This window comes from Dermacentor variabilis, chromosome 1 (genome assembly GCF_050947875.1).
Source record: "Dermacentor variabilis isolate Ectoservices chromosome 1, ASM5094787v1, whole genome shotgun sequence".
Classification (NCBI taxonomy): Eukaryota; Metazoa; Arthropoda; class Arachnida; order Ixodida; family Ixodidae; genus Dermacentor; species Dermacentor variabilis.
In genome coordinates, this window is record NC_134568.1 from 185,862,248 (window position 1) to 185,889,036 (window position 26,789).

Below are 26,789 nucleotides of genomic sequence, written 5' to 3' on the forward strand. Positions count from 1 at the left end.
ACAAAACAGACAGTTGTGGTAGCGACCACAATAGAATTAAAATACTTCTAGGTACCCCTGCACCTCACACACAAAACAAAAATACAACACACACAGCAAGACACTGGAAGATGAGAGACAATGACAAATTGGAAAAGTTCACATCACAGCTAGAAGAAAAAATAGAAAAAACCGAGACCTATGAAGCGTTCATAGAACAATGTCTACAAGTGGCAGATAAAACTCTTCACAAGACAAAAGGGATGACCCGAACATGGCCTACAGCCTGGTTCGCCAAGGAATTTAAAGAAGAAATATAAAAATGCAAAAGACTCTCCAGACTACACCGCCATACAAATGAAAAGGAAACCACTGAAAAAGCCAATGCATGGCAAATCTATTTAAACCAGGAACAAGGTAGCAACCAGGAACTTGGTAGCAAAAAGTCGACACCACCTTCAAGCAACAAGAAAGCCATATAATAAAGGAACGAAAACATTAGAGTCAAAGGTTCTGGATGTATATAGACTCCCTGGAACCAAACGAGGCCACAACAAAAACAACTGCTCTACACACTGCCTCCGGACTTGTCTTGAAAACACAGTAAGAGATGGAAACATACCTGACATCACCCTTCAAAACACTCCAAGACAATCCACAAGATCACACACCACAACCCTTAAACACAGCAACTGATGAGATGAAGAGGACAAAAAAAGAACATAGCATACTGAACCCAATATCCACAACAGAACTGAAACGAAGCATCAGCGATTTTAAAAACCAAAAAGCAGTAGGCGCCGGTGACATCCCCAACGAATTCCTCAAAGCACTAAAGACAAAAGCAAGAGAGGGACTACAACACTACTTCAACAGCATCCTTGATTCGGGTCAAATCCCACCAGCATGGAAAGAGGCAAAAGTGACCCTCACACACAAGGGCAAAGGAAAACCAATTGAACAACTAAATCTCTACTGCCCGATATCTATACTGAGCAATGTACAAAAGCTGTACAGCACAATCCTCAACCGAAGACTACAAAAGTTCTGTGAATCAAATAACATATTCACAGAGTCTCAAAACAGCTTCAGACCAAACCACAGGACAAGTGACCATATATTCACTTTCACCCAAGCTATGGGGATGAAAAATAAGGAAAAATCAATGCTATATCTGGCTTTCCTTGATATGGAAAGAGCCTCTGATGGTGTTCCCCACTCGAGGCTTTGGCAAAAGCTACTGAGCAGTGGACTAGATTGTAAAAGCATAGACCTGCTCAAGAACCTATACACGGTTTGCACAGCAGTGTACACACTACAAGAACTAAGGTCGAAGAAAGTCGAGCAAAAGATAGGACTAAAACAAGGATGCCCGGTGTCCCCAACATTATTTAACATATACATCACACAACTCCTCCAAACATTAGACAATGAGGGACCAGGCCTCCGCCTGTCTACGATAATGACTGACAAGCAAGAAGAATACACCAAAATTTCATGTCTGGCATTCGCTGACGATATTCTGCTGCTAGCAGAATCAGCAGCTGACCTCCAACACCAGTTCGACATCTGCTCCCAAGTTACAGGAAACGACCAGCTAAGGTTCAACACTGACAAAACGCAGTGAATGGGAATAAATACAAGCAACACTAGCGACCAATTCGCCCTCCAAGGGTACCTCATCAAAAAACATCGAAATACAAATACCTCGGCATAACTCTCAGCGAACAAGCAAATTTTCTGGATCCGCATAAAAACACATTAGTAAAAAAATTTAATCGCCTCAAAGGCCGCATCTGGCACTTGGCCAGACATTCATACAACCCCTACACTGTCGGATGCACACTGTGGAAGATAGTAGCAGCACCAGCGACAACATACGCAGACGATGTGCTGGCCTACTCCAGTGAAACCATAAAATGCCTGGAGCGTCACCAAACAGAACTAGGCCGCTGGCTGCTAGGGGGAAGCATAGCCACTGCAAATGCAGCAGTAAGCGTGGAAATGAGTTGGTCCTCATACGAGGCAAGGGAGGCGAGGTCCAAATTACAATACGCCGGCAGACTCAAATTCATGGCAAACACAAATTAAAGTCACAGAACGTACCTATACCTAAGATATAAAAACATCAAGACGGCTTGGATTCGGAAATACACGTCCCTAGACACGAAATACAGCCAAAATTCAAAACACCACAACACTAAGACAGAGGCAGAGTGGCGCAAGGCAGTCATCAAGGAAATCAATGATGCTGAAAAAACAATTTGGTGCACAACAGTAGCAAAAAAGCGAAGCCTGGCACTATATTACCACCACAAGCCGGAACCGTGCCCATCACCCCACTACCGAGGAGATAGAGGCAGCGCCCTGCTGTTTCAAGCCCGCACTGGTGCTCTCCTCACAAACCAATGCCGCCACGAACGATTTGGCGTGGTTCCGACATGCCGCTTGTGTGGTTCGCCAGAAGAAACCCTTCTCCATGTGCTACAACAATGTCCAAGACTTCCCGCAGATCTCCGATCGTGCTCCCTGGCCGAGAGCCTGGCGCTGACTGGTCTCACCGAGGAGGACCGATCTGCACGCGCCGAAACTACAAAGACCCGGCTAGAACAGTGGGAACAACTGGGCAGGTGAGCTGAAAATCTGGAGGAAAACCCCAGACAGATATCGCCCGGCTAGAGCCACCCAGTCACAGCGAACGGCCGCCGACGCCGACTACCTTAGCTACACGAGCAACTACGACAGATCACGGCCGACCAAGCATCGATGCGGCTCGGACGCACTGACTTGAACCGGCATGGCTGGCGGATTGGATCATCATGGCTTTGGTGAAATCCGAGGCAACTGGAGCCTAGGCTGAAACGAACCAGACCAACGAGACGGCCTCACAGACTGTGACAAAACTGTGTTTTATGTTCTTTCTCTCCTTACTTTCCTTTTTGTGTTTTCAACATCTCCTGTGACGCTGACAAACGCCTGCCTTGAGTCAAAAGGGATCAGGACCACTTACTTACTTTACTTACTTTTACTTACTTACTTACTTTTACTTACTTACTTTTACTTTACTTTACTTACTTAACTTACTTTTACTTTACTTACTTAACTTAATTTTACTTAACTTACTTACTTTTACTTACTTACTTAACTTACTTTTACTCACTCACTCACTCACTCACTCACTCACTCACTCACTCACTCACTCACTCACTCACTCACAACTCATGATGCTCTCCGGTGCGTGGGCGGTATGGGCGGGGTGGTAATGGCAGCAGATACGAACTCGCGTAGGTGAACATAACTCCGTCTCGGCATCGTTCATTTCAGGGAAACCAAGCAACGCAAATGCCAGGATTATTCTGCATGGCAAACGCTGTCCTGATGGCAAAATGTTGATCATTATATCTGATATGCAGTGGATAATATATAGTTATATATGTTTTTTTTCCCCTATAGACCTAATGCATAAAATGACACTGTTACCTTGACCCATCGTTATAACCGATATATCGTTATATGTGGTATCACTATAAGTGGACTACACTGTATTGTTTTAAGCAAGTGCAGAACATTTTAAACATTCAAAAAGACAATGTGCTCCCGATTACACTCCTGCCAAAAGTTTTCACCAGCAGCAAAGTAGAATACACTTAGTTACTGCTATATTACTTCTGTGGTTCTCTGGTTGAGCTCTGTGTCACCAGGTGACTGCACCACGCAGACATTTCATGCTCGTTTCTCCATTCGCCCAGTGAAACATGCCCAGTCCACTTGCGCTTGCATTTACCTGAATACTGGACACTCTAAAGCTCTCTATTGTGGTAGTAATCCTCCGGCATGAAGAGACATCCGCAAACGCGTCGATGCTGGCACTGATTGGATACCAATAGCCTGATGCACTGCAACCACTCTGCTCGCATGTTGCCTTGCAAAGGCAGTCGATGTCACAGCTTGAAATGTTGCCGATCACTAGATTTGCAGCCCACAATGTAACAGGGGCGATCCATGGTGCTCGCAAAAAGAGAGTTCGAGACCAGCTCTGACTGGCGCAGCTCGCGTCAACATGGAGGACATTGTAACACAAGCAGACGACACTTGCTATGTGTTGGAAGTGCTTGAGTGTAGTGATAAATTGCCGTTGTGTATTCTCTTTCTGTTACTTTTTTTATAGAAACAAATTAACCAACATTCCAACTATTGCAAACAACATTTGTTCACCATAAAGTTGGAAATGTTATTGATGACGTGACCAGGTTAGCCAATCAAATAGCTCACCGAACTGACGTTAATTGGGCTAACTATGTCAATTGGGAGGGGGCGGCTGAAATCTCAGGGGAGTGGTGCCACTGTAATCAGTAGCAATGCACATTTTTAAAACCCTGTAATAAATTACACACCTTACGTGGAGCACTTAAATGTGTAAATTAATGATCATACCTTACTGATCATACCAAATACCTTGGTCTTGTTTTCACACCCAGAATGTCTTGGTCCAAACACATAGATTTAATAACCTCAAAGGCACTGAAAAAGTTAGGCTATCTGCACCGCACATTGACCACGGCCCCAAGGGATACTAAACTACTGATGTATAAATCTCTAATCCGACATTTACTAGAATATGCTTCTCCTGTCTGGAATCCGCACAAGCAATGTGACATTAATCAAATCAAGGCCATCCAAAAGAAAGTGATTCGCTTCATATGCCATAGGTTCGATAGAGATTTTTCACCTTCCACAGCGCTACTATCCCTAGGATTGCAACCACTCTCCGATCGCCAATGGCCGGAGTCGCTCAAGCTTCTGCATTGCATTATTAACTCCTCCTGCCAGATTTCATCAGATAATTATCTAACTCCTGCTAAACCATCCAATACTAGTAGTTACCATCACCTACACATTGCGCCTTATTTTACCCGTACAGACACATTTAAATAGTTTCTTTCCCAGTGTTATTGAATACTGGAATTTTTTGCCTGGTAATAATCGTCCTCTGCCTTTAAACTTATCTTTGGCGACAATTGAATAGGTCGTTATTTTCATTAAGTCTGTATTGTTCATATTGCCTTTGTTATTTGTCATTGTTCTGCTTTTCATACACACTCTCGTAATAGCCCAATAGGGCTGCAGTATGTACAAATAAATAAATAAATAAATAAGGGCCTAACCTACTGGCTCAGTACATTTGTACAATATCATCAAAATCGTTTAAATAAGGGTCCCTTTAAGAAAGAGCACAGTTCCGGAGTCATCACATGGTTATGGCAGCAGCTGTCAAAAAAGTGTGTGCAATGTTGTTCTTTCCCTTACACAAGAAACATCTATTTTTTTTATGCTCAAAGAACTTTTGGAAGTTCTTACAAGTGAACACTTAAAAATCCTAGAGTGTGTGACGCTGTCAAACATATAAAAGATCCATTCACCTCATTAAATTTTGCGCACTCAATTTCATTTGGCCAGCTCATTCTGAGTAAGAACAGGCACAACCTTGAATTGAAGAACCTACAGATGATAATCACTTGTTACTGATCTTACAATTTTACGAAGATTTGTAAATGTATGCTATTCAATGCTTGCTTCTTTTTTACTGGAACATTTGTAGATTTCATTCCATTAGGCATGGATTTTATCTTTTTTGAGTAATTGCTCAGCTGCAACTGTACTTTTCTTTATTTCCTGTGCTTGCTCCACTTTATGCGCAAGTGTAAGCAGAGAAGCTTGGCTAATAAATAGAGACTATACCTGCTCATAGTTTTAGAACGAATGTATTAAGCATGTGCAGTATGTGTGTTGACAAAAAAGCGGTCTCTCGTCTGCCCAGCAAATCCCTGTAAAGCAATGGCTTGCACAATACAGGCTGCTGCCTTTCAAATTTTATAACTGAATGCTATACGTCAGTTTCTTACGTTACAAATGGGCTACACACATACAATACATAAAACAGGTTGTGTATTGTGAACATCTGATAGTGCCTATCTGGGCTTGCATCGTGCCTAAAATGAGGTTTTAACTGCCTTTTTTAGGTGCCTAAAACCTACATTGATAGTGCCTAAAAATTTGGTGGTAATGGTAGTTTGTTACCTTAATTTGTAGCTAAAGTAGAGCAGTAACATACTTCTTTTATTTGAACATAACAAGTAATGTATTTTGCTACCTTTTTTTGGGTAACGCCTACTACACTTATGATATCACAGCTCAGCCTCATTTACACACAATGTGCTCTCACACACCAGCCATTCTTCAAGGAATGTTGCCTCAATGATGTGGTTTCTTGAAGATGCATGACGTGTACTTCAGTGAACAGTTCCAGTGGTGTAGTCAGAAATTTATTTCGGAGAATGGGGAGGGGGGGAGAGTTGTCAGTGGACAATTACCACTCCTCCACCTCCTTCACCTCTCTCTCTCTCTATGTGCGCGTGTGGAGGGTTGGACACCATGCAAAGACAAACTCGAAACACTCCCAGGACAAGAACGCTTTAACAGTGAGGATGCAAGTTTTGCAGCCACTTCACATCAAAATATGCTATCATCCTTATGTTATCTTTAAAAATGATGATATTAAAAAAACTAAAATTTTGTTTACAAATTGATGCATTTATGTAAGATATCTTGATGACCTAGCTAGTACATGACTTGGAAAACCAAACAGCGCTAAAGACGTCGCCATAAAAAAAACAAAAAAAAAAAGCAAGACAGCATAATATTGTGCCTCTTCTCGTTTGTAGGCCAGACTTGTTGCAGCCCAGGTAACAGTGATCACCGTTGTTTTCCAGCTAGATCTTCTAGTGAGTGGTACGGCCACGGCTACGTACAGGAGAGGGTGGGCACTATTTTGCAAGTTGCCTATCACTCAATTGCGCTTTCAGTGTTGTGGGCATGCTATATTATTCTAGATTTAAAAATACAGGAACAAAGCTTTGCGTTAGAACTTTGACAGCATCATATGATGCAAGTTTTATTCACTTTCGGTGACCTGCTGTCCGACTTGTTTTAAGAGCTGTTTGTAACTTGCGATCATGGTATTGTAGTAGTCATCACGCGACTCATACTGTTATTTGATCCCACTCAGAATTTGACGAGGCAGACAGTCCGAAGCAGGGCTGCTTCCTGTTTAGAATCCTTTGTGTAAATTATGGCATCCGTTGCTCGCAGTAAAATAAGGGCCAGTAGCTCTGAAAGACTTGAAAGTGTCGCGTCTTCCAACACTTATCTATTCTGAAAATTGCCAAGACGTTTAGTTAGGCTGGGGTTCCCGCAGCAAGCAGCACATGTTAGGACAGGGTAGGTGAGCCTCAGCTAGGCGACTGGCCACAGATGGCTGGTGTTGAGCTATCAGGCAGTGACGAGACACTCTCCCTATGTCCATAATTATCTGCCAACTTCCTTCTTGACCCCTTTTATACACATCTTCGTGTCCTCATTTCTATCCCTCCACTCCCCTTTTTAAGATTCTTTTTCGTTAGTCACTGTCACACTCTTTAACATTCACCGGTTTGTTCAACGGCATGGCGGCTGCTAACATTCCTATATTTCTGTTTCTGCATGGACTTCAAGGCCATTCACCTACCTGCCCTCCCACCTGTGTGTTGTGGCGGTTTCTTAGCTTCCCTGGCCCAGCACCCCCCTTCCTGATATATTTTGCCATACGCATATCAGCATTCTGTAGGTTTTTCTTTCTTGTCCTGTTTTAAAGCAGAGCTTTCTAAAGTGAAGCTTTCTTTGCCTCTTCCTTCGACTTTCCCACTGCTGCTGCTGCTGTGGCTGTCTTGCACGCTTCGTCAAAGGTGGTTCATAGCATGTATATACATGATAGGAGCTTGGCACAGAGGGAAGGAGATCTGAGAAACTCGTTTAGATCTTTGCACCATGTCGAATGTGCCCTCTGGAGCTCCCTGGGCGTCCATCGCCCCATTAGCCTCTTGACAGCTGTAATCATCTGTGACCTCCCACAAAAGCACTGCAGAAATTGCAGCGCTTACCTTTCTGCTATACCCAAGTCCAGAGGGAAGCTAGACAGAATGGTAGATAGGAGGGGGGAGAGGAGGCAGAGAATGAGTAGAAACGACACAGTTGTGAAATGAGTGAATAACAGCCTTGCCACTATTCGCTTGCAGTTCCTATACAAGGGGGGAAGGGGGGGGTAGGGAAAAGGCGACGTGAGAAGGCAAGACTATAGACATGACAGCAGTTGCATGGGAACTGGATAAACCTAAATTCAAGGTACAGTGACGTACATGACAACCCCCCCTCCCCCTTCGGACCGCCACTACCCCTCACCTTGCTTTCACATTCAAGCTTTCCTTTTCATTCATGTCACTCTTTTGGAGCCCATCTCTTCAAACCTTCTGTTCTGTGGGAAGAGGGGGGGGAGGTCGACCCCCCTCCCCTTCCCAGCTACACCAATGAACAGTTCAGATACAATTTTGCTAATGGCCATGTTATTTCATGCACTGTGAACCTGACAAAGGATGTTGTGACCGTGTCTGGTCAAACTAATGCCTTTAGCTGCATTCTCTCTGAGACTACTGTGTATGTTTGAACTGTGCATTTCAAAATGAAACTGAATAAGGCAGTTTCTTTGAAGAATTCGCCTCCACAGAAGCAAACTGAGAGAAAGAACGAGTACCAGGAATGTAACATTGGGCTCTTAAGGCCAGTTATAAAAGCAAAAGAAGCATGTGTAAGTGACATTTTCTCCAAGGTTTAAGGAATTCTGCATAAGGTAAACATTTAATAACCTTTGAAATTGTAACACTTTTACAGCTAGAGACAAACTACAACATGTGATGCAACAAAGATGTGGAACTTCCCTCAGTTGAAGCAAAAATAAAAGAGACGGCTATCAAGAATGTGTGGGAGACGTTTGAAGGTGTTATTATCATAATTACAATGGACTGCACTGGCATGTCTGTCAAAAGCAAGGTAAACAGCTTGCAGAATGTTTTCAAGTGATTTCTGCCAAATATGATTAAAGGCAGTACATAAAACAGAGTCAGATGTACACACCCACTCTTTCAGCCAGCATGTTACATTACTTCATGCATTTAACCATCACACCCAAGCACTTTGTTTACAAGTACACTGCTTATCAATAGGCCATTTTAATGTGACAATTAAGAAGGAATGATAAATTTGCTTGATAAATTTGATAAATTTGATAAATTATCATATCAGTTGGTGCACAAAATTGCAAAACATTGTCGAATCAAGTTTTTCTTTACTTTTTTATTTATTGTGGATTTATTTATTCTTTTTTTTTCTCCTGTTTACAACAGAAAGGAAGCAGAAGCTAAAGGCCGTATGGCCTGACAAAGGCTTCTGCTCCTTACTGTAGCTTATCAAGCCCCGACTTACAGTATTTACAGTTCCAGATGTGCAATTCATCCCCCCCCCCATGTAATGCCCTAACATGTCCTTAGGGTACTCAAATAAATAAATAAATAAATTACTAAGTTAACTTTAATGATATCTCTTTAATATCTGCGGAACAGAAGCTCTAAGGCTTTTCCATCCCGAGTTTACAATGTGAGTGCTTTATAGCTACGCTGCACGACTTAAGGCACTGCAGTCAACTTGAAAGCAGTAAAGCAGTTGCACAGGCATGTCAAGCTATAACAGGCGAAACAATTTCATTAGCTGTTTATATTTTTTTTATTGTAGCCAAGCATACCTGGAAATGTGTTATGTTAATAATTTTTAAACTGCTTGGAGTACAGACACTTAAGCCATGTAAGTGCTAAATATATGAACTATGACAAAACCCGCTTCATGTGGAGTGCACAAAGAAATTTCATATTGGCAAAAAACATTTATATGGCAAAAAGTGAAGGCTAATCACTATATATGGAAGATGGTGATATGATGATCATAAAAGCAAACAACAATCATTACAACATCAGCTGTGTGGTTCTCCACACAGCTAAATTAACTGTGTGTGCTCTCCAAAAAGAGCCCACATGGTTTTGTCTGAATTTTCAGCTGTTTTTTACAGTATGTCAGTGCAGTGCATACATCTTGCAGACACAACTGTCACCGTGTGATCTAAGCAGCACTATTGTTAGAAATGCCCGAGCCTGGTGTGGTGCAGCCAGAAAGGGCCATGGAAATAATATCTTTGAAAAAACTCATTGCAATCAACCATTTGCTTACCACCAGATCTTGATTCTTCTGCCTATTTACTGTTTTTGGGACAATAATTAAACAATGAACTTTAAAGAAACTTAAAGTAAGGTGGATTACAGTTTCAAAAACCATGGGCTGAGTACATGCGCCTTAAACAGTGCCACCAGTTGCCTGAGAGCTTTTCAGCACTTCTGTATAGAATATAAGCTAATGATTTATGTGTAAAGCAGTAAAACAGCAATCATATGTATGGGCAAGTGTGGCTGTGTCATTTCCATTTGTAACTAGCTTCAGTAGAACCGATTTAACTGGTCATCATATCCTTACCTATAGAAGACGCTTAATTTTGTCTTGTCACAACATATGACAGCATGCAAAAAATGTGCAGCGTGGTACACCCTAGAACAAAGAAAACCACTGAAGTGTTCAGTTTCGCCAACTCTCACCATACCACATAAAGGCAATTAAAGCGGAATACCTTTAACCACAACCGGCGATTCCATGAGGGGAGATCCATTGAAGCTGACCTCCACTTGTGCCTCGGGGCAACTTTTAAAGAGCTTGTAGCGAACAATGAAAAGCCCATCTCCTCGACTCAGGACCTGGGTCCAAATGCTGCAGTGGCCGTTGGTTCCCGTGATACTCACAGTAAGGTTCGTCGAGGATGCTACCGTAAAGCTGCAACAAGAATGCGTTCCGCCGAGTCGGCATCGTTTCAGAAAAACCAACTGCTCGCCAGAAGTAGTCAGAAATTTCCACGTTCTCGTTCTCTCGTCATCTGCGGTCGAAACGCTATGACAGCTACGACTGTATACGTACTTAGCACGTTTGTGTATGTTGTGATGTTGGAAGACATATGACAACATACTCGAAATGTTTAATCGTTATCACCAATGAGTTACTATTTCATATAACAACGCACTCGAAATGTTTAATCATTATCAACAATGAGTTACCATTTCGACTTACTTGTTGCCACTAGCGTCAACTAAGTGTACAAAAAAGTATCTGGCTGGAAGGTTGAAGTTTCCTCGGAGGCCAGGGCCATACAAGCGCGCCGACACTTGAGGCTGTGGCCGACCGTTCGGCCAACTCCTTTCGGCGCATGTAGCCACGGGGCACTTATCTTCAGCCTCAGCCGCGGCCGCTAGCAGCATTGCGACGCAAAGTCGTCCCGCAAGTAGCATTCTTCTGTTTTTCGAAAACATAACTTGTCAGCAGTCCGAATCGTGCGTTCCACTGCGGTGCATAGTTTTTTTTCCTAGACTTGCACCGCCACAGCTTCACGCGGTCCCGCCCTGACGGATTTATCATTACACCACGCTAGCATTATCGCCGGATCACCTTCACGCTAGCCAGCAGTTCCGAAAGGATTACGTCGTGCGCGCTTTCAGCCGGCGTGCCTGTCTGTCTCACCTTCCGCCGTGCAAACGGAGAAGACTAGCCGCGCTTCCGTTCCTCCTTTCCTAACGGGTACCCTTTATTTGATCGCTGAATATTTCTTTTAGCGCTTTTGTTTTGAACACTTTTATTTCAAACGAAAACTTCAGCTGAAGCATGCTTCAGCCCCTTCAGCCTAGCTCTCTCGCATTGCCCCCCGCGTTGCGTGGCCTTTCTCAAATACCGTGTTTTCTAAGTTGGGCTCGCGGAGCCCATCTGTGTTTCAGTCGAAGTGCTGTCGTTTTTCTGCCCTGTCGGCATACGTGTGATGGCCTTAATACACTTTCGATCGCGATTCGAGCCCGATCGGGATCACATTTCTCTATCGCGATTGGTTCATTTGTAGGTTGAGGAAGGGAGCCAATCGCGATAGCGAAATTCGATTGAAGTCTGCAGTCCGGCATTTCCAATTTCCATGACTATCGAGGATCTGAACAACGAGGAACACAGACGAGCAGTGCGCGTCATCGAATGTATACCTCGTCAGAAATCTTTTAAAGGTTCTTCGCTCGTATTCTTGCTTGAGGGAGCTACCAAACAGCGCTAGCGCACTGTGTCTTCACTGAGGGCGCTGAGAGTGCATGATAATTGTCACACGTTATGGGTTATGGACCGTTGTCATTTCGGCTTTTGTGAAGGACTTCACTCAGCTCTCAGATATGTTGTTCGTGTGCCTGATCCTATAGTTATCCACGTTAATATGGATGGAGTGCCACTGACAAAAAAAAATAAATAAAAATAAATGTTATAAAACGAGGTAGGTTAATTTTTAGCCCATTCTTTTTTTTGTCGTGTGTTGAACTGCAAACCAAGGGAACCATTTCCATTTGGTGCCTTTTTTTGAGGAGTGCAAACTATCTCAGTCTAATGTGTACTTGGAACCATTCGTGTGCGACTTGAATTTTAAGAGTGCTCCAAAAAGGCCCGACTAGGAAGCAAAAAATTTGCTGTGCCGTTTGGAGCACTATCTGTGAACACCTCCGAAGTCGTACTTTCTTGGCATCAAAGGGCATAATGGGTACTTCAGCTGCTCCAAATGTGTGACTGATGGAGATTTTGAGCAAGGACGATAGTGCTTTCCTGAATTAGATGCACCATTAAGAACAAATAACAACTTCTATACAGCAGAGCAAGAGCACCACACCACGAATACCATTTTGTTGAAATTGCTTGTTGACATTGTTCAGCATATTCCACTTGATTATTGCATACACTTGGTCTGTCTTGGCATGGTATGGAAGCCCTTGCTACTTTGGATCAAAGGTGCAAAAAGATACCGTATTGGAAAATATTCAAGAGATGCAGTGTCAGGAGCGAATCCATATCGGATTTTGATGCACGTGTCATGGTGGGGCGTCGCAGTCATGCGCAAAGGCGGTGATCGCAATGACATCCCGGCAGTTGTCATACGGTTGCATCAGAAGGCCAAGAAACTGTGTAAAGAAGAGAAGCGGATTGTGAAGCAGCCGCATGTTCTGGAAGCTGCCATGCCCAGTGAGCTACTTGAATCGAGAAGAAAAAAAATGTTGTTTGGATTTTTTTAAACTTGCTTCTTAATGGTAAAATGGCTATTGATCAGACACAGTTTCTTTCCCATTTGGCCACGAGACCTACGCGACCTTACCAAACACACTTTCTAACCCCTTACTTTGCAAGAACAGACATTTATAAGTTTTCCTTTTTTCCGCGTTCTGTGTCCGACTGGAATAGCCTAACAGAACCTTATGACGCACTATATGACTAGATGATTATGTCTTTTTGTGTTCTTTCCTCTGGTTATCATGTTTCTTTTCTTCTTGTTGTTCCCCTTTTGTGTAAAACAGATATTCTGTAAATTGTATTGCCCGTCCTGCTTGGACCAAATTGGTCTACAGTATGTAATAAATAAATAATAAATAAACAAATAAATTCAGAAATTAAGCACTTTGTACCAAGTCCGGGAAGCCACGAAGCTTGTCAGGTTTTGGTAAGTGGGCCACAGAATTTCGCATGTTTCTGTTGTACATAGTGTTGTGCCACATTGCGGGTCTATCATCAAGGCAACGGGAGCTCCCCCCTCCCCATTTGTTCTTCTAAAGTGACTGCCCTTGTGCTGAGCTTCAAACACCCACTGACAACCTTGACATCGTCATGTCAAGCCAAGTCGCCCGACTATGGGTATGAACCTTCAAAGTTCCATGAAAGTGCCAACCCCTTACTGTGGGTCGAACTAAGGAATGTGCGCCTCATGAAGACTGCTGCTGCAATGAAAGTGGAATGCGTTTGGTGATGTCACCACCTGCCCTGCCTTGTCTCTGCCGACAACGGGTCGCCAAAAGGATTTAAGGCAGAATTGACCCATTGTTAAGACAGAGAGTCACCACCAGCCGCCCCGTCGGTCTGGTGTGCTCTGGCCTCTACTTGCACACTATTTTCGGCTATATCTGTACATATTGTATAAAGCTTTTCGTCTGCTCCAAGAGTCTGTCTCTCGTTCTTGACACCGAGTTGCGATAATAGGGCCTGTTCATTTAAAGTCACACATTGCACAGCGCCTAGTGGACAACTTTATTACATTGCACTGGGCTGTCAACCTGCTTTGTAGCCCGCAGTATTGCGGCCAGTACTTGGAGTACCTAAGAAAGCTTCTGAGGCATTTTGTTGAGATAGACATCACATTGTTTGGTAAGCATGTGTCACACAACATTCATGTGATTATTCATGCAGCAGATGATTTTGAATTCTCCGTAAACTTTAACAACTACAGTGTTTCCCATTTGAGAACTACATGTGTAGGCTAAAGAATTATGTACAAAAACCCAAAAGGCCACTGGAGCAGCTGCACAACCATATTCTTGAAGAACATTCTTTCAGTAGGCCTTCACATTGTAGCTCAGCCTGACTGCCATCCAGCTGGGATGTCATTTTCATAGATTCAGAATGTGCAAAGCTGAAAGGAACACACAGAGGGATCTTTGCCTTTTGGATGTGTTGGGCCACTGTACAAAGCCCTTGGAATTTATTCCATTACCTTCAAACTAGGCAAAAACCTCTACAAGCATCCTTGCGATGATGGCACAATTGTAAAGATTGAGAATATTGCACTCTGTAGATTGTCAGCCTGTAATAATTGGCAGAAAATATGAAAGTTGGAAGAGCTTTACATGTACTCGTGTAGTTCCTCACTCTTAAATATACATCTGGCATCCGAAGCTTCTGATCTGCAGTTCTGGCCCATTTCAAAAATAAAAATGAAACGTGTGATGCTTTCAGTTGGCAGAAAATTTGCAGCCTTTCCGTTTGTGCACCAAAAGTGACTGTGCTGTTCAGAACATCTCTGCTTCAGTTTTTTTTTGTGTGTGTGTGAGTGTGTCTGTGCATGTTTAGCTTTACACGCCAACATTATGAACTCTAGGAACCTTTCTGGCTTCACGTTATACGACTAAGGAAAGTGTTCTGGTGATTTTGATAACTGAAATGATAGCTTGTTATTAGGTGACCCCTTTGTCATAGTGTCATTCCCTGAAGAGGAGGACAGCTTGGCCATCATTCACACATCAAGGCTGAAAGAAGACCACCACTCTACATTTTGGCCAATAGAAAGAAAAAAAAAATCCCTGGAAAACGACGAAAACTAAGGATGCAAGGCACTAAGCCAACAGGCTCCTAGATTGAAATGCAGACTGTATCGTCAAACACTGGGCTGGTAAGGTTGCCTTTTACTTTCTCAATTCCTGTGTTGTAACAACCCCCCCCCCCCCCCTAGACATTTATATGAGAGGGCGCAAGACAAGCTTAATTCCCTCCAGTACTCATCTGACACTAACAGTGGAAGAGAATTGGGACGGGGCAAGAGGAGGCGGCGACATGTGATGGATTTTGGAGAAGACGAGGAGAATGGCAGCACAGACTATGGTGAAAGTGATGAATATGTCCAACCAAGGGCATCGACATCACTTCAGCCACTATCCATAATAGGCAAGGGGGAGGTTGTCAGCATGCTATTAATTAAAACTGTGCATTGAGATTTCAAAGATTTTGTAAAATTGCTTCTCGAGTGAGTTACTTCCAACTCTGCTATGTGAACAGCAAATCTTGTATACGGGTGTAGAATCAAAATTTAGTTTCTAATAAATAGAGTAGTTTGTTGGGCCAGTTGGTGCATGGTGAACGTGTAATGGTTTCCAGCAAGTACGGACGCGAGCACAAGTAAGTAGAAACGGAAAGGACAATGCTGGACTTACAACTGAAGTTTATTGTGAAAACATTCCACAAATCTCCGCCGCGCATGCATATGGAAAAAATCTCTGCCAAGCATCTCCGCCACGCATGCGCATGCATTGTCCTGTCCGTTTCTACTTACTTGTACTTGCTGGAAACCATTATACGTTTAGTTTCTCATCTTTCTTTTTTTCCTTTTTTAGGCAGGTATGAGCCGACCTCGGCAGAGCCGTCTTTTGCCAACTTCCGTACTGTACAGATAGCCCGCCTGAAGCAACTCAAATGCTTTATAGTAACCACTCTTTTGCTTCAGATTTCTGGGGCTGTTCTTTGTCAATCATGGATGCTTAACAACCAAGTTCACAGGCCGGTATGTTTTTCACTATTGTGGCTCTGTTTTCATCTCTGACTTTCTAAGTTTAGCTTGATGGAATTAAGCTTAACCCTATAAGCTATATGATTGTCTGCGTGGTGATTTCACTTTATTTATAGCTTCAGAGGAAGTTGAGAATGCCATTGCTGTTCAGATTTTTCAGCTGTTTATTTGCCTATGTCTAGGATTGACTCATGCACACGTGCTGCAAGAAATTGTAATTGCTGCATTCTACTCTAGTTGGGTCGCTGTTAGGTATGGCTGCAGTGCCTGCTGCACAAATGCCAAGCATATGGACCAGCATAGTGGTCCACGCTAAATTGTTTTGTCATTTACGCTGAGCTAGCAATTAAACCATGTCACACTCACATACTTTGTACACTTTGGATTGTGTGGTACACCCCAAAGCAGGGACAAGTGACGCAAGAAAAACGAGGACAAGTGCTTACTGCCAACTGAAATTTTATTACCTGATGCAAGATGTTATATATAAAAAGAACAGAGGGAAAAACGAGATAAGAATATATATGTAAAAAACAAACAATACAGTTATCTTGACCTAACTTTCCATTACGCCTACACCATGAGGATGAAATTCATTCATAGGCTCAGCAAATTACAGTACCATATATTATGTTTCTTTCAAGGTTTCTAAGCTGGACTTTTAAGATGGCCACTCCAACGTAAGAATTTCACACTATGAAGTTGTTGGCAAACTGGTACACAATGTTCATAATGCAACTTTACAGGACTAGGTAAAGCTAATTCTCCTGCCGCTTCTTGGTTGTCTCACTTGCCATGTTGGCACACGGTTTTCTTTTTTTCCATTCTGTGTTTAAGTGGAGCACACCCAATGGCCTCTTTTGGTTTTAGCTGCACTGTACAGAACATTTTGGCTGCTGCTGAAATGTTGATCGGCTGGGCTGGGGTACAAGCAAAAAAGAGGCAGACGCCCCCTGCCTGTCTCCTTGCTTGTACCCCAGCCAAGCTCATCAGTTCTTCAGCAACAGTCGAAAGGGAGAGCCCACTATGTGGACACTTATATCATTTCACTCCCTCCCGCTCCCAGCTTCTACATTTTTTGTAGAAAATTTGAGACCACTTACAGACTACGGATACTTTTTTTGAATGAATATCAATGCAAAACATAACAAGACACTACACAATGCTTTGTATGTCGTGCATGCAGTTAACTGGCACACTGAATGTTTTGTGGGTCTCAGTATATTTACCTTTTATCTGCTTGTGCATTCTGCTACCAAACAGTGTAAGTCATGGTGTCTTTGTTTCAGGTGCTTTGCACAAGTCTGTATAGCTACCCACGCTGAAACTCCTAGCTTATACACAGACTTGCAAACTCGTGGTTAGTCATCCATGTGATACACATCTTTGTGCTGCTGTCATTCACTGGTCTTAGGTTTAGTTTTTGTACATTTATTATACTATGGTCACATGGAGCATAACCTACGGTCTGTTTTAAATGCAGGTTCAGCATAAAGGCCAGTATGCCTCCTAGCCATGCCGCCCCTGTCTGCGACCCTTCCGGGATGCCGATGGTGACATCCACCATCTCCCATCATGGCTCACACTAATCAAGACACCCTCATTCGGCAGTGGAATTGCCGAGGCTTTCACCAGAAACAACTGGTACTCAATCAATACCTACGCCAACATACCCACCGCCCGGATGCTATCCTACTTCAAGAAACCAATAACGCCCCCACCACGCTCCCCGGTTATCAAACCTTCCATACCACCCACCCTCTTCGCCGGGTCTCCACCCTAGTACGGCGTCGTATCGCTGTTATTCAACATGATCTCCACAGTCCTTACATCTAACATCGATTCCTCGAATTAATTCCCAGTCGTAAACGGAAAGAATGCATCTTCCTTCTGAACATTTACAATATCCCCAAGGACAAAGCAAAGTGTCGCTTCCTCACCCTCTTTAAGAAGGCTCTTCAGGTAGCTGGAATGCACCCCCTACTCATCGGCGGCGATTTCAACCTTGCCCATAGAGGCTGGGGCTACGTTCGCACGAAAGCTGCAGCTCGCAACCTCTGGCAAGATTACCATGACTTAGGCCTCACGCTTATCACGGATCCCTCTTTTCCCACACGCCTCGGTACCTCCAGTACCTGGGACTCTACCCCCGATCTCACCTTCATAAAACATATGCACACTGGACCAATATCCAGCAAGACCTGGACAGCAACCATTATATCCTATGTATTTACCCCAATTCACTGCCGCCCCTGCCCCCACTAAAGAATTCGCCATTACCGACTGGGATGTTTTTCGTAAGATACGCATTGGTGCTACCTCAGCAGAAGGCATTGCCGACATCAACACCTGGATGCAAGCGCTACGCATTGACATTCAAAAGGCCACTCGGGTGATAACTACAGATGCCCCAGTTGAACGCATGGATAGCCGCCTCGCCCATCTTCTGGAGGCTAAGGCCTCCATCCTAGCTCGATGGAAGGAGCAGCGCCTAAACCGTCGCCTCAGAAGTAAGATCTCTAAACTCAATACAGCCATCGAGGAGCATTGTCAAACCCTCAGCCGGCAACAATGGACTGAGCTGTGTCACACGGTGGAGGGACAACTTCATCGCTTATCCTCGTGGAAACTCCTCAAACATCTGCTTGACAATACCACCACCCAACAGGATTGGCTGCAGAAACTCCTTTATACAGAGACCCTTAAACAAGGTCCACAACAGATGCTTGACTGCCTCTGCACCAGATATATCTCCAGGAGACAAGTCAGTCCACACAGCAATTACATCGGTAATCCCGACCCTACACTAGACGTTGATTTCAGCGTATCTGAAATACATGCTGTTCTTCGCAATCTTAACGGTCGTTCTGCTCCAGGCCCAGACGGGATCCCTAACAAAACCCTTCGCAATCTCGATGACGAGACCGTGTCGCATCTGACTGACTACATCAACGATTGCCAGTGCAATGGCGCCCTCCCAGCTGCCTGGAAGACTGCCAACGTTATCCTAATCCCGAAGCCTGGCAAACCATCTAGCCTCAACAACCTAAGGCCTACCTCACTCACTTCATGTGTAGACAAGGTGATGGAAACGCCTTCTTAGCGCGCATCAACAGTCACCTCGAAGACAACTTTCTCTATCCCCACACCATCATTGGATTTCGCCCTGAACTTTCAACTCAACACGTTATGTTGCAGCTCAAATATCAAGTGCTAAACGACCGTTCACGTAACATAAAAGCCATCCTCGGACTCAACCTCACTCAAGCCTTTGACAGCATTTCTCTCATGCAGCTATCCTTGACCAGGTCTCCCACCTCCACCTGGGAGAGCGAGCCTACAATTACATCCGTGACTTCCTCTGCAATCGCACAGCCACCCTCTCGGCCGGGGATTTACGATCAGACCAGCTTCCCCTTGGCAGCAAAGGCATCCCGCAAGGTTCAGTTATCTCTCCCATGCTCTTTAACTTAGTCATGATGGGCCTTGCGTCGACATTATCAACCATACCATCTACGCTGACGACATCACCATCTGGGCGTACCGAGGCAGTGATGGTCAAGTGGAGTCAGCCCTCCAAACGGCGATCGACACGGTTGAAGCCTATCTCCAAGGAACTGGACTGCGCTGTTCACTTGCTAAATCGGAGCTTCTTCTCTACAAGCCCATTCAGTGGAGCCGCTCTCCCAAACACCAAGCTGATCACCGACCCTGTGACGCCATCACCCTGCGCCTTCAAGATGGCAGTCCTATCCCACACGTCCCTAGTATCCGGGTCCTCGGTCTCAACATCTCTACCAACGGCTCCAACGCCTTGGCTTTCAACAAGATCTGTGCCCAATCTCGAAAACACCCTGTGCCTTCTTAAACGTATCTCTAACCGACAAGGGGGACTCAAAGAAGAAAGCCTTCCCGCCTCGTGCAGTCCTTTGTCATATGTCACATTACCTACGTTGCTGGGTACTTCAACTGGTACCGGCCTGAGCAAAACAAGCTCGACACCCTCATACGAGGGGTCTACAAGCAAGCACTTCGCCTCCTGCATTACACCAGCACTGAACTCTTCAACCAACTGGGAGTTCACAACACCCTTGCCGAACTCATTGAAGCCCAACAACGCTCTCAGCTTGAACGGCTCACCCGGAAATCGGAAATCTTCAGAAAACGAAACTATCAAGTTTACAACGCTGTAATCTTCACATATTTATCACATCATTTTTCAGCAAAGAAAAATGATGTAACAAATATGTAATAGTACACCTAAAGCGGATAAAATTGATACGTTACACATGAATCTCAAGAAATTTAGTAATAAGTAAATACAGCTATTGCGGAACCCTTGTACACAACGTAAGAAATTCACGCAAGATATGAAATCATATATAAAATTTGTCCGCTTTCAATGATCTAGTGGATGCCGTTTACAGAACCGCGATATCTGTTTTTGATGCAGAGTTAATTTGTAAAGTTTGTGCTTCTTTTCTTTTCAAACTTCGGAATTTTTGAAAATCTTTTTAACAAAATTGAAGCCCTAAATTGAAATTCCGCTTGGAACAGTCACTAGAATTTAACTTTCTCTCTCAAATACAACAAATTTCATTATAATTGGTCAGGGGTTATCTCAGAAAAGAGTTTTTGCGTTTTGCATGTATTTGAACAGGCCGCATCGGAGTTGGGCCCGAGCTAAAGCTTCCTCTTAAGAGGAAGCTTTAGCTCGGGTGCTCCTTTCTAAATACATCTAAAAGCAGAATTCGTTTTTCTCGGCAACCACTGCACCAAATTTGACGAAATTTGTTGCATTTAAAAGAAAAACCTAAAATCTAGTAACTGTTGGTTTCGAATTTTCGATTTAGGTCGTCAATGTTTTATTAAAAATTGGCAAAAATCAAAAATTTTCAAAAAACGAAACTATCAAGTTTAGAACTCTGTAACTCAGCAACGAAAATTGATAATACAATTCCGTGAACTGCATCTAATAGTACATCTAAAGCGGACAAAATTGATACGTTACACATGAATGTCAAAAAATATGGTAAAATGGAGATATAGGTTTTGAAGAACCCAATGTAAACAACGTAACAAATTCACGTAAGATATAAAATGACATATCGAATTTGTCCGCTTTCAATGATCTGATGGATCTCGTTTACAGAACCGCGATATCTGCTCTTGATGCAGAGTTATGAATTTGTAAACTTCGTGCTTCTATTTTTTTCAAACTTTCGAATTTTTGAAAATCTTTTTAACAAAATTCAGGACCTAAATAGAAATTCCGCGACCAACAGTCACTAGAATTTCACTTGCCCTCTCAAATGCAACAAATTTCATTAAAATCTGTCCGGGGGTTATCTCAGAAAAACGTTTTTGCGTTTTTACATGTGTTTGAATAGGCCGCGTCGGAGTTGGGCCCGAGCTAAAGCTTCCTCTTAATAAAAATCGAAAGTGGACTGGCCACCAGGAACACGCTTACGGAGCCATATCATTGACATCACAAAAGGCTATGTGCGGTCAGGTTGACTTTACAGACTTTCTTTTTCTGCGTCAGTTACGCTTTCCGAGACTATTTAATTGGAAAATATTTGTTCGCATAGCTCTTACAAAACCATGTTTAATCAAAATGTCTTCGCTCGGCTAGATAATCTCGAGGACGGGCTCCAAACTACTAATATTCTTTAGCCATTTAAGATCAATACTTAATTGTATATATAATTAACGTAGCTTCATTAATTACGCACTCAACGTCTCAACTTATCCGTATCTAGAGGCTACCAATATGAACACTCGCATGATAAAATGATCTCACCAAGACTTATATTGGTTAGTATTTTTATTAGGTGCAGTTAAAACAGCCGGCATATTGATAGCGCAGTAGGCTTCCTATGAACCAAGTGTGAAAGCATGGACAGGTTTTCTTGACACAAATCAAGTTCATGAGGTTAAAAGCACGTGCCCAGCCGTGCACTTCTGTCTCTGCAATGGATTCTTCTACATTATACAAGAAGCACCTCAGCGCTACGGTACATCACAGAAGGTGTGCAAGAACATTGCGTGCGCTCCCGATTACATTTCTGAGCGTTGCTGGCATCACGCTCGATTTTCTGGTGTCATTAAGAATAAAAAGTCGGGGGACGCTTAAGCTTTGCATTTAAGAGTGGAACGCGATAGCATTCAAAGATCCCCGACTGTTTCTCACGCTTCCTGGCAACTGCAGCTTATGTAACTGTAATGTTTACCGGAAAACGCTGGCGGCGAACGCTATACACGAAGGCGAGCGTTCTGGCAGAAACGCTGTCTCCTTCGTGGGCCGATCCCGGAGGTGCGGTGCACAGCCGCGCCAAGAAAATTATATCATTTTCAGATTTTTAACGTTGTTTCGCGCTTTTAACATTTCAGTTTTAGAAGAAAATGAAGAAGGAAAAAGAGAAGCCGAAGGCAGGGAGGTTAACCAGAATGATGTCCGGTTGGCTACCCTACACCGGGGGAATCGGAAAGGGGAAAACAAAGATGACAGGGCGAGAGAGGAGGGGAGGAAAGAACAAAATAGCGGTGAGTTCACTGACGCGTGTGGTCCAGTACTTGTTGCACTCTGCGGCGCAATGCTACGACCATGAAAGCCAAACCTGGGCCGTCCAGCAGGTCTTGGCGGCTCTTGAAAGACAAAGGCCGAGCGAAACCGACGGAACGTTGCCCCTCAGGGCGACCGACCGCGGGAGTAACACGCGCTGGAGTTGAGTAGAGACCACCCGCTGAGAAGACGTCAGGGCCCCCGTCACGGCGCCATTTAGTCATGGTGTCGTTCTGCAGGCGACTAAATGAAGTTGTTTCTCTCTCTCTCTCTTACTAATAGTCACATACATTCACACAAGCCCGTCGCCCTCAAGAAGCACAAAGTGCCTTCACCACTTAATGGGACCGACGACCGATGGGGGCGGTATTCCAGCAGCACCTTCACGGAAAGCGGCCGATCGTCCAGTTTTTGGAGAGCGTTAGCAAGTTCTTGTCTTTCTGGGGCATATCGTGGACAGTGGCACAGCAGGTGCTCGATATTTTCTTCGGTGCCGCAGACCTCGCATGCTGCACTCTCGGTCATTCCAATTAATGTAGAGTAAGCCTTTGTGAAGGCAACTCCTAATCAAAGGCGACATAGAAGCCTATAGCTTCACGTCGGGGAAGTCCGAATGGAGGTCGGAGTTGCAGTGAGGGGTTTATTCGATGCAGTCGTGTAAGTCTTAAGTTTGGCGAGTTCCACTCGGCCAGTGAGCGACTGCGTGCCAGGTGTCGAAGTTAAATTGCGGCGTCTGTCCTCGAAAGCGGAATTGTAACGCTGTGCTCTTCTTGATGTGATGTGCGAGCAGCGTTATCGGCGGAATCATTGCCACTGATTCCACAATGGCCAAGTACCCATTGAAAGACAACCTCGTGACCTTTTTTTTTTTTTGGACTTGATGGTGAAGTTTCACGATTTCGTATGTCAGCTGTTCTTGACAACCGCGTCAGAGAACTGACTGCGTGTACTGTAATGCCGGTTTTGAGTCGGAGAACACAGCCCATTTTCTCAGTTTTAGAAGGTTTAACATAAAAAGGTTTGCGCTGTCGCTCTAGAAAGGCATATGACATAGACATACGCCGAAATATGTACCAAAATTTTTGCTCACTGAAAACGCGGCCGACGCCGACACGAGATTTTCTGAGACACGGGGCCCTTAACGCTTTCGCGATAAAACAGGTGCCTGGGGAAAGCATTGGATATTGTAGTGTTAGTCAGAAAGAAAGACAACACACTACGCTTCTGTGTAGATTACAGAAAGTTGAACCGTGTCACGAATATATTTTTCAGTACTTAGCAATTGGTGGAGCAGCGCGGACATGATGGACACGCGCGGACAGCATGGACAAAAGTGCTAATGTATTAAGATGGGTGTTTGCGGCATACATTTAGGCTGTCTAATGTTAAGACCTAAAAAAAGTAAATACTGTAATTTCGTGACAGTTATTGCTGACATATGTAAAGTCACGTGAAATATGAGCTCCGACACAGTGCACATGATGAATCTGGCCCCTGAACTACAGGGCAAAGTTGACACGCGAAGTACTGGTTTAATAACTACCAGTAATCTGAAAGTGTTTAACTCTGGAACTTTTGGTTCTGCGTCGCTGAGCAGTCTTGGGGGCCCCACTTACCAGTGGCGTAGCTAGGTCGTTTGGCATCCGGGGCCAATAGATCTTGTCGCCCCCCCGCCGGGTGTGGTCGAGGAAGGCGACGATATCGACAATTTCCGGGTTTCAGCACCAGTACAGCCGCCTTGGACACCGCGCACATCCCCCGGGTCCCCCTCTTCTTCGCTTTCTTTCCCAGAGATCGCGAATGCAGCAGGTATACACGCTATTTTTTCGCAGGTATACACGCGGTAGATTCGCCGGTGCCGCTCGTCACGACGGCATTACCGGCCGCACAATTGACACCTGAGCCTGGATCCCAGCTCCTGGTTCCTGCTCCAAGTCCTTCGGCTACCAGCCCACCCATCGCCTTCCCAAAATGCACATCAGACCATGAGTGATCTGCCCTCAGGGCGGAGCCCGGCGATGGCTTCCCAGACACCGATCGGGAATGGGGCTCCAGTTGTGCATGACGAAACGAGTACCCCTATGGACTTGTCTTCTGTGCTACCATCTGTGCCGTCGGCCCCCCGTGGTTCTCAGAAGCGTCCTTCGGAGCAATCTGCACCAGATTCGTGTTCGGTCAACAGCGCGGCTCCTAAGGCAAGCGTTCCTGTCTAACGACTGACCACCCAGTTGTGTCGACACCGGGCTCGGTTTGCTATAAAGCAACCATTAAAGCTCTGGCCCCCACAAGCCTCACGGAGATTCCGAACAGGATTATTCAGGCGAACCTAGGCGCTTGTCTTGGCACCACAGGCTTCCGCGGCTTCACGGCCAGGAAGAAGTCAAATACTATCGCTGTGTGGCTCCCGACATTGGCTGCTGTCGAGCGTTTGCAAACGCTTCAACGACTCTCGATAACAAGCGAAGTCACCGTGCCGGTCCAGGTGTACCTGGTAGAGGGCTCGGAATTACAGCGCTATGTCGTTTACAACGTTGACGTTGGCGAGGACCAGACTGCTCTCCAGCGTGAGCTCTACTGTCCTACTCACCGTGTCATTCAAGCGCGTTACATGGGAAAGGGGCGCTCTTGCATCGTCACCTTGCAGGGCCCACCAACTCCCCCAGCCCGCCTGTACTACTATGACTGCATTCTACGACCTCGGCCATATAAACCTAGTGTCATCTATTGTTACAACTGTTTCCGACCGGGCCACATGCGCCGATCCTGTCCATTTACAGCGCCAGATGAAGCTGTACTAGCTGGCGCAGTGTCTTACCGATGCGGACTCTGCAAGACCGACGACCACGAGATCACTTCTCCAACTTGTCCCACAAAGCAAAAGGCCACTCAGAAGGTTCGTCGCGGGATTCATAAGCAATGACCTCAGCATGCTGCAACACAACCAGTGCCGACATCTAACAGGTTTGCTGCGCTCCAGTGGGATGACGACGACTGGCCAGAGCTTTCCGAGCCCGACCCGCCGGCACCCCATTCCCAACAGACTTAATTACAGTGACAAAGTTCGCAAAGACTGCCGTCGCCCGCTGGTTACACAGAAGCAGGGCGGGCCGGAACATCCGCGTGATGATATGGCAGCAGTTGACAATCAAATTGCCCGCCTTTTAGCGGAGGTATCCAAGCTCCGACAGCACCGTGAATTACTTGCGCCTCGGCGACGTGCAGTGGAATCTCACACCACTACAACTATCGATTCCGCTGCATCATCGTCTATGACACGCCCAGTGGCGTAGCAACAGGGGGGGCCGGGGGGCCGTGGGCCCCGGGTGCAAGTGGCCAGTGGGGGGGTGTCATATACGCCTGAAGACACCCCCTTTCCACCGGCTTGACTGGGCGCAAATTGCAAAGAATGCTCCGGTATCCAGTAGCCCAAGCTCATGAACCCGGTGCGTTGCGCCGCAGAATTGTCGTCTGCAGCTCTATCAACTGTGGGGATGCGCGACTCTCGCGCGTCCTTTGATGTTCTTCCCGCATAGCGCGTCTCCTGTAATCCCACTTCGCCGCGTGGCCTGCGTGACGTCAGCGGCGATCGACGTGGTTGAAGCGCAGTGCGAGAGATGGCGCGAGTGTTGCGTTGCTAACGCCGCCTCACGGCAGGGTGACTTGGGGGCGCAGGGGAGGACGGGCTGCCTCTTCCCCGGCGCGTCGGCGAACGGCGTGGACATCCCGCTCGCCGACGGAGGCTTCTGCGAGACCGCCTCGCGTGGCCGCCTTCGAACGCGCCACGATTCGCGTGACCATACACGCGAAGGACCAGGCGTTGGGATCCAGCATGGGGCGAACATATTCGCTCGCTTCCGGTCGCGGTGAGTCAGACTTCTAGATTTGTCGCGCGCCCATCGGCATGTTTTGCGGATAGCAACTCGGCTAGCAGGCATTGATCTATGAAAGGTGCAATAAATGCCCTTGTGATTGTTTGCACTACTGGGTTGTCGTTCCTTTGTCCCAAGAGCACGGGTGTGAGAGACCCCACACAACACCCCACGAAAGAATTGCACGAATGTGCGGGCTAAAAGAATTTATTTCGCGAAATGGTCGCTAAACTACTCGCCT

At 45.1% G+C, this 26,789-nt stretch overlaps 1 protein-coding gene and 1 long non-coding RNA gene across 2 annotated transcripts in view; one reads left to right on the plus strand and one right to left on the minus strand.

Annotated features, from left to right (window-relative positions):
- The window catches only part of LOC142589580 (protein O-glucosyltransferase 2-like), a 64,473-nt gene extending 52,330 nt beyond the window's left edge, over positions 1-12,143 (minus strand). Inside the window, exons 1-2 of the mRNA XM_075701056.1 lie at positions 11,068-12,143; positions 10,577-10,776 (exon numbers count right to left, since the gene is read on the minus strand). Coding sequence (XP_075557171.1) covers positions 10,577-10,776; positions 11,068-11,306 — 439 coding nt within the window. The 5' untranslated portion in view covers positions 11,307-12,143. The remainder of the gene's footprint in view (positions 1-10,576; positions 10,777-11,067) is intronic.
- A 2,456-nt stretch (positions 12,144-14,599) lies between these two features.
- Positions 14,600-20,402, plus strand: LOC142589599 (uncharacterized). Its single transcript, XR_012829899.1, has 2 exons — positions 14,600-16,108; positions 17,598-20,402. It is a non-coding gene; the product is annotated as an uncharacterized LOC142589599 (long non-coding RNA).
- Positions 20,403-26,789: the final 6,387 nt, after the last annotated feature.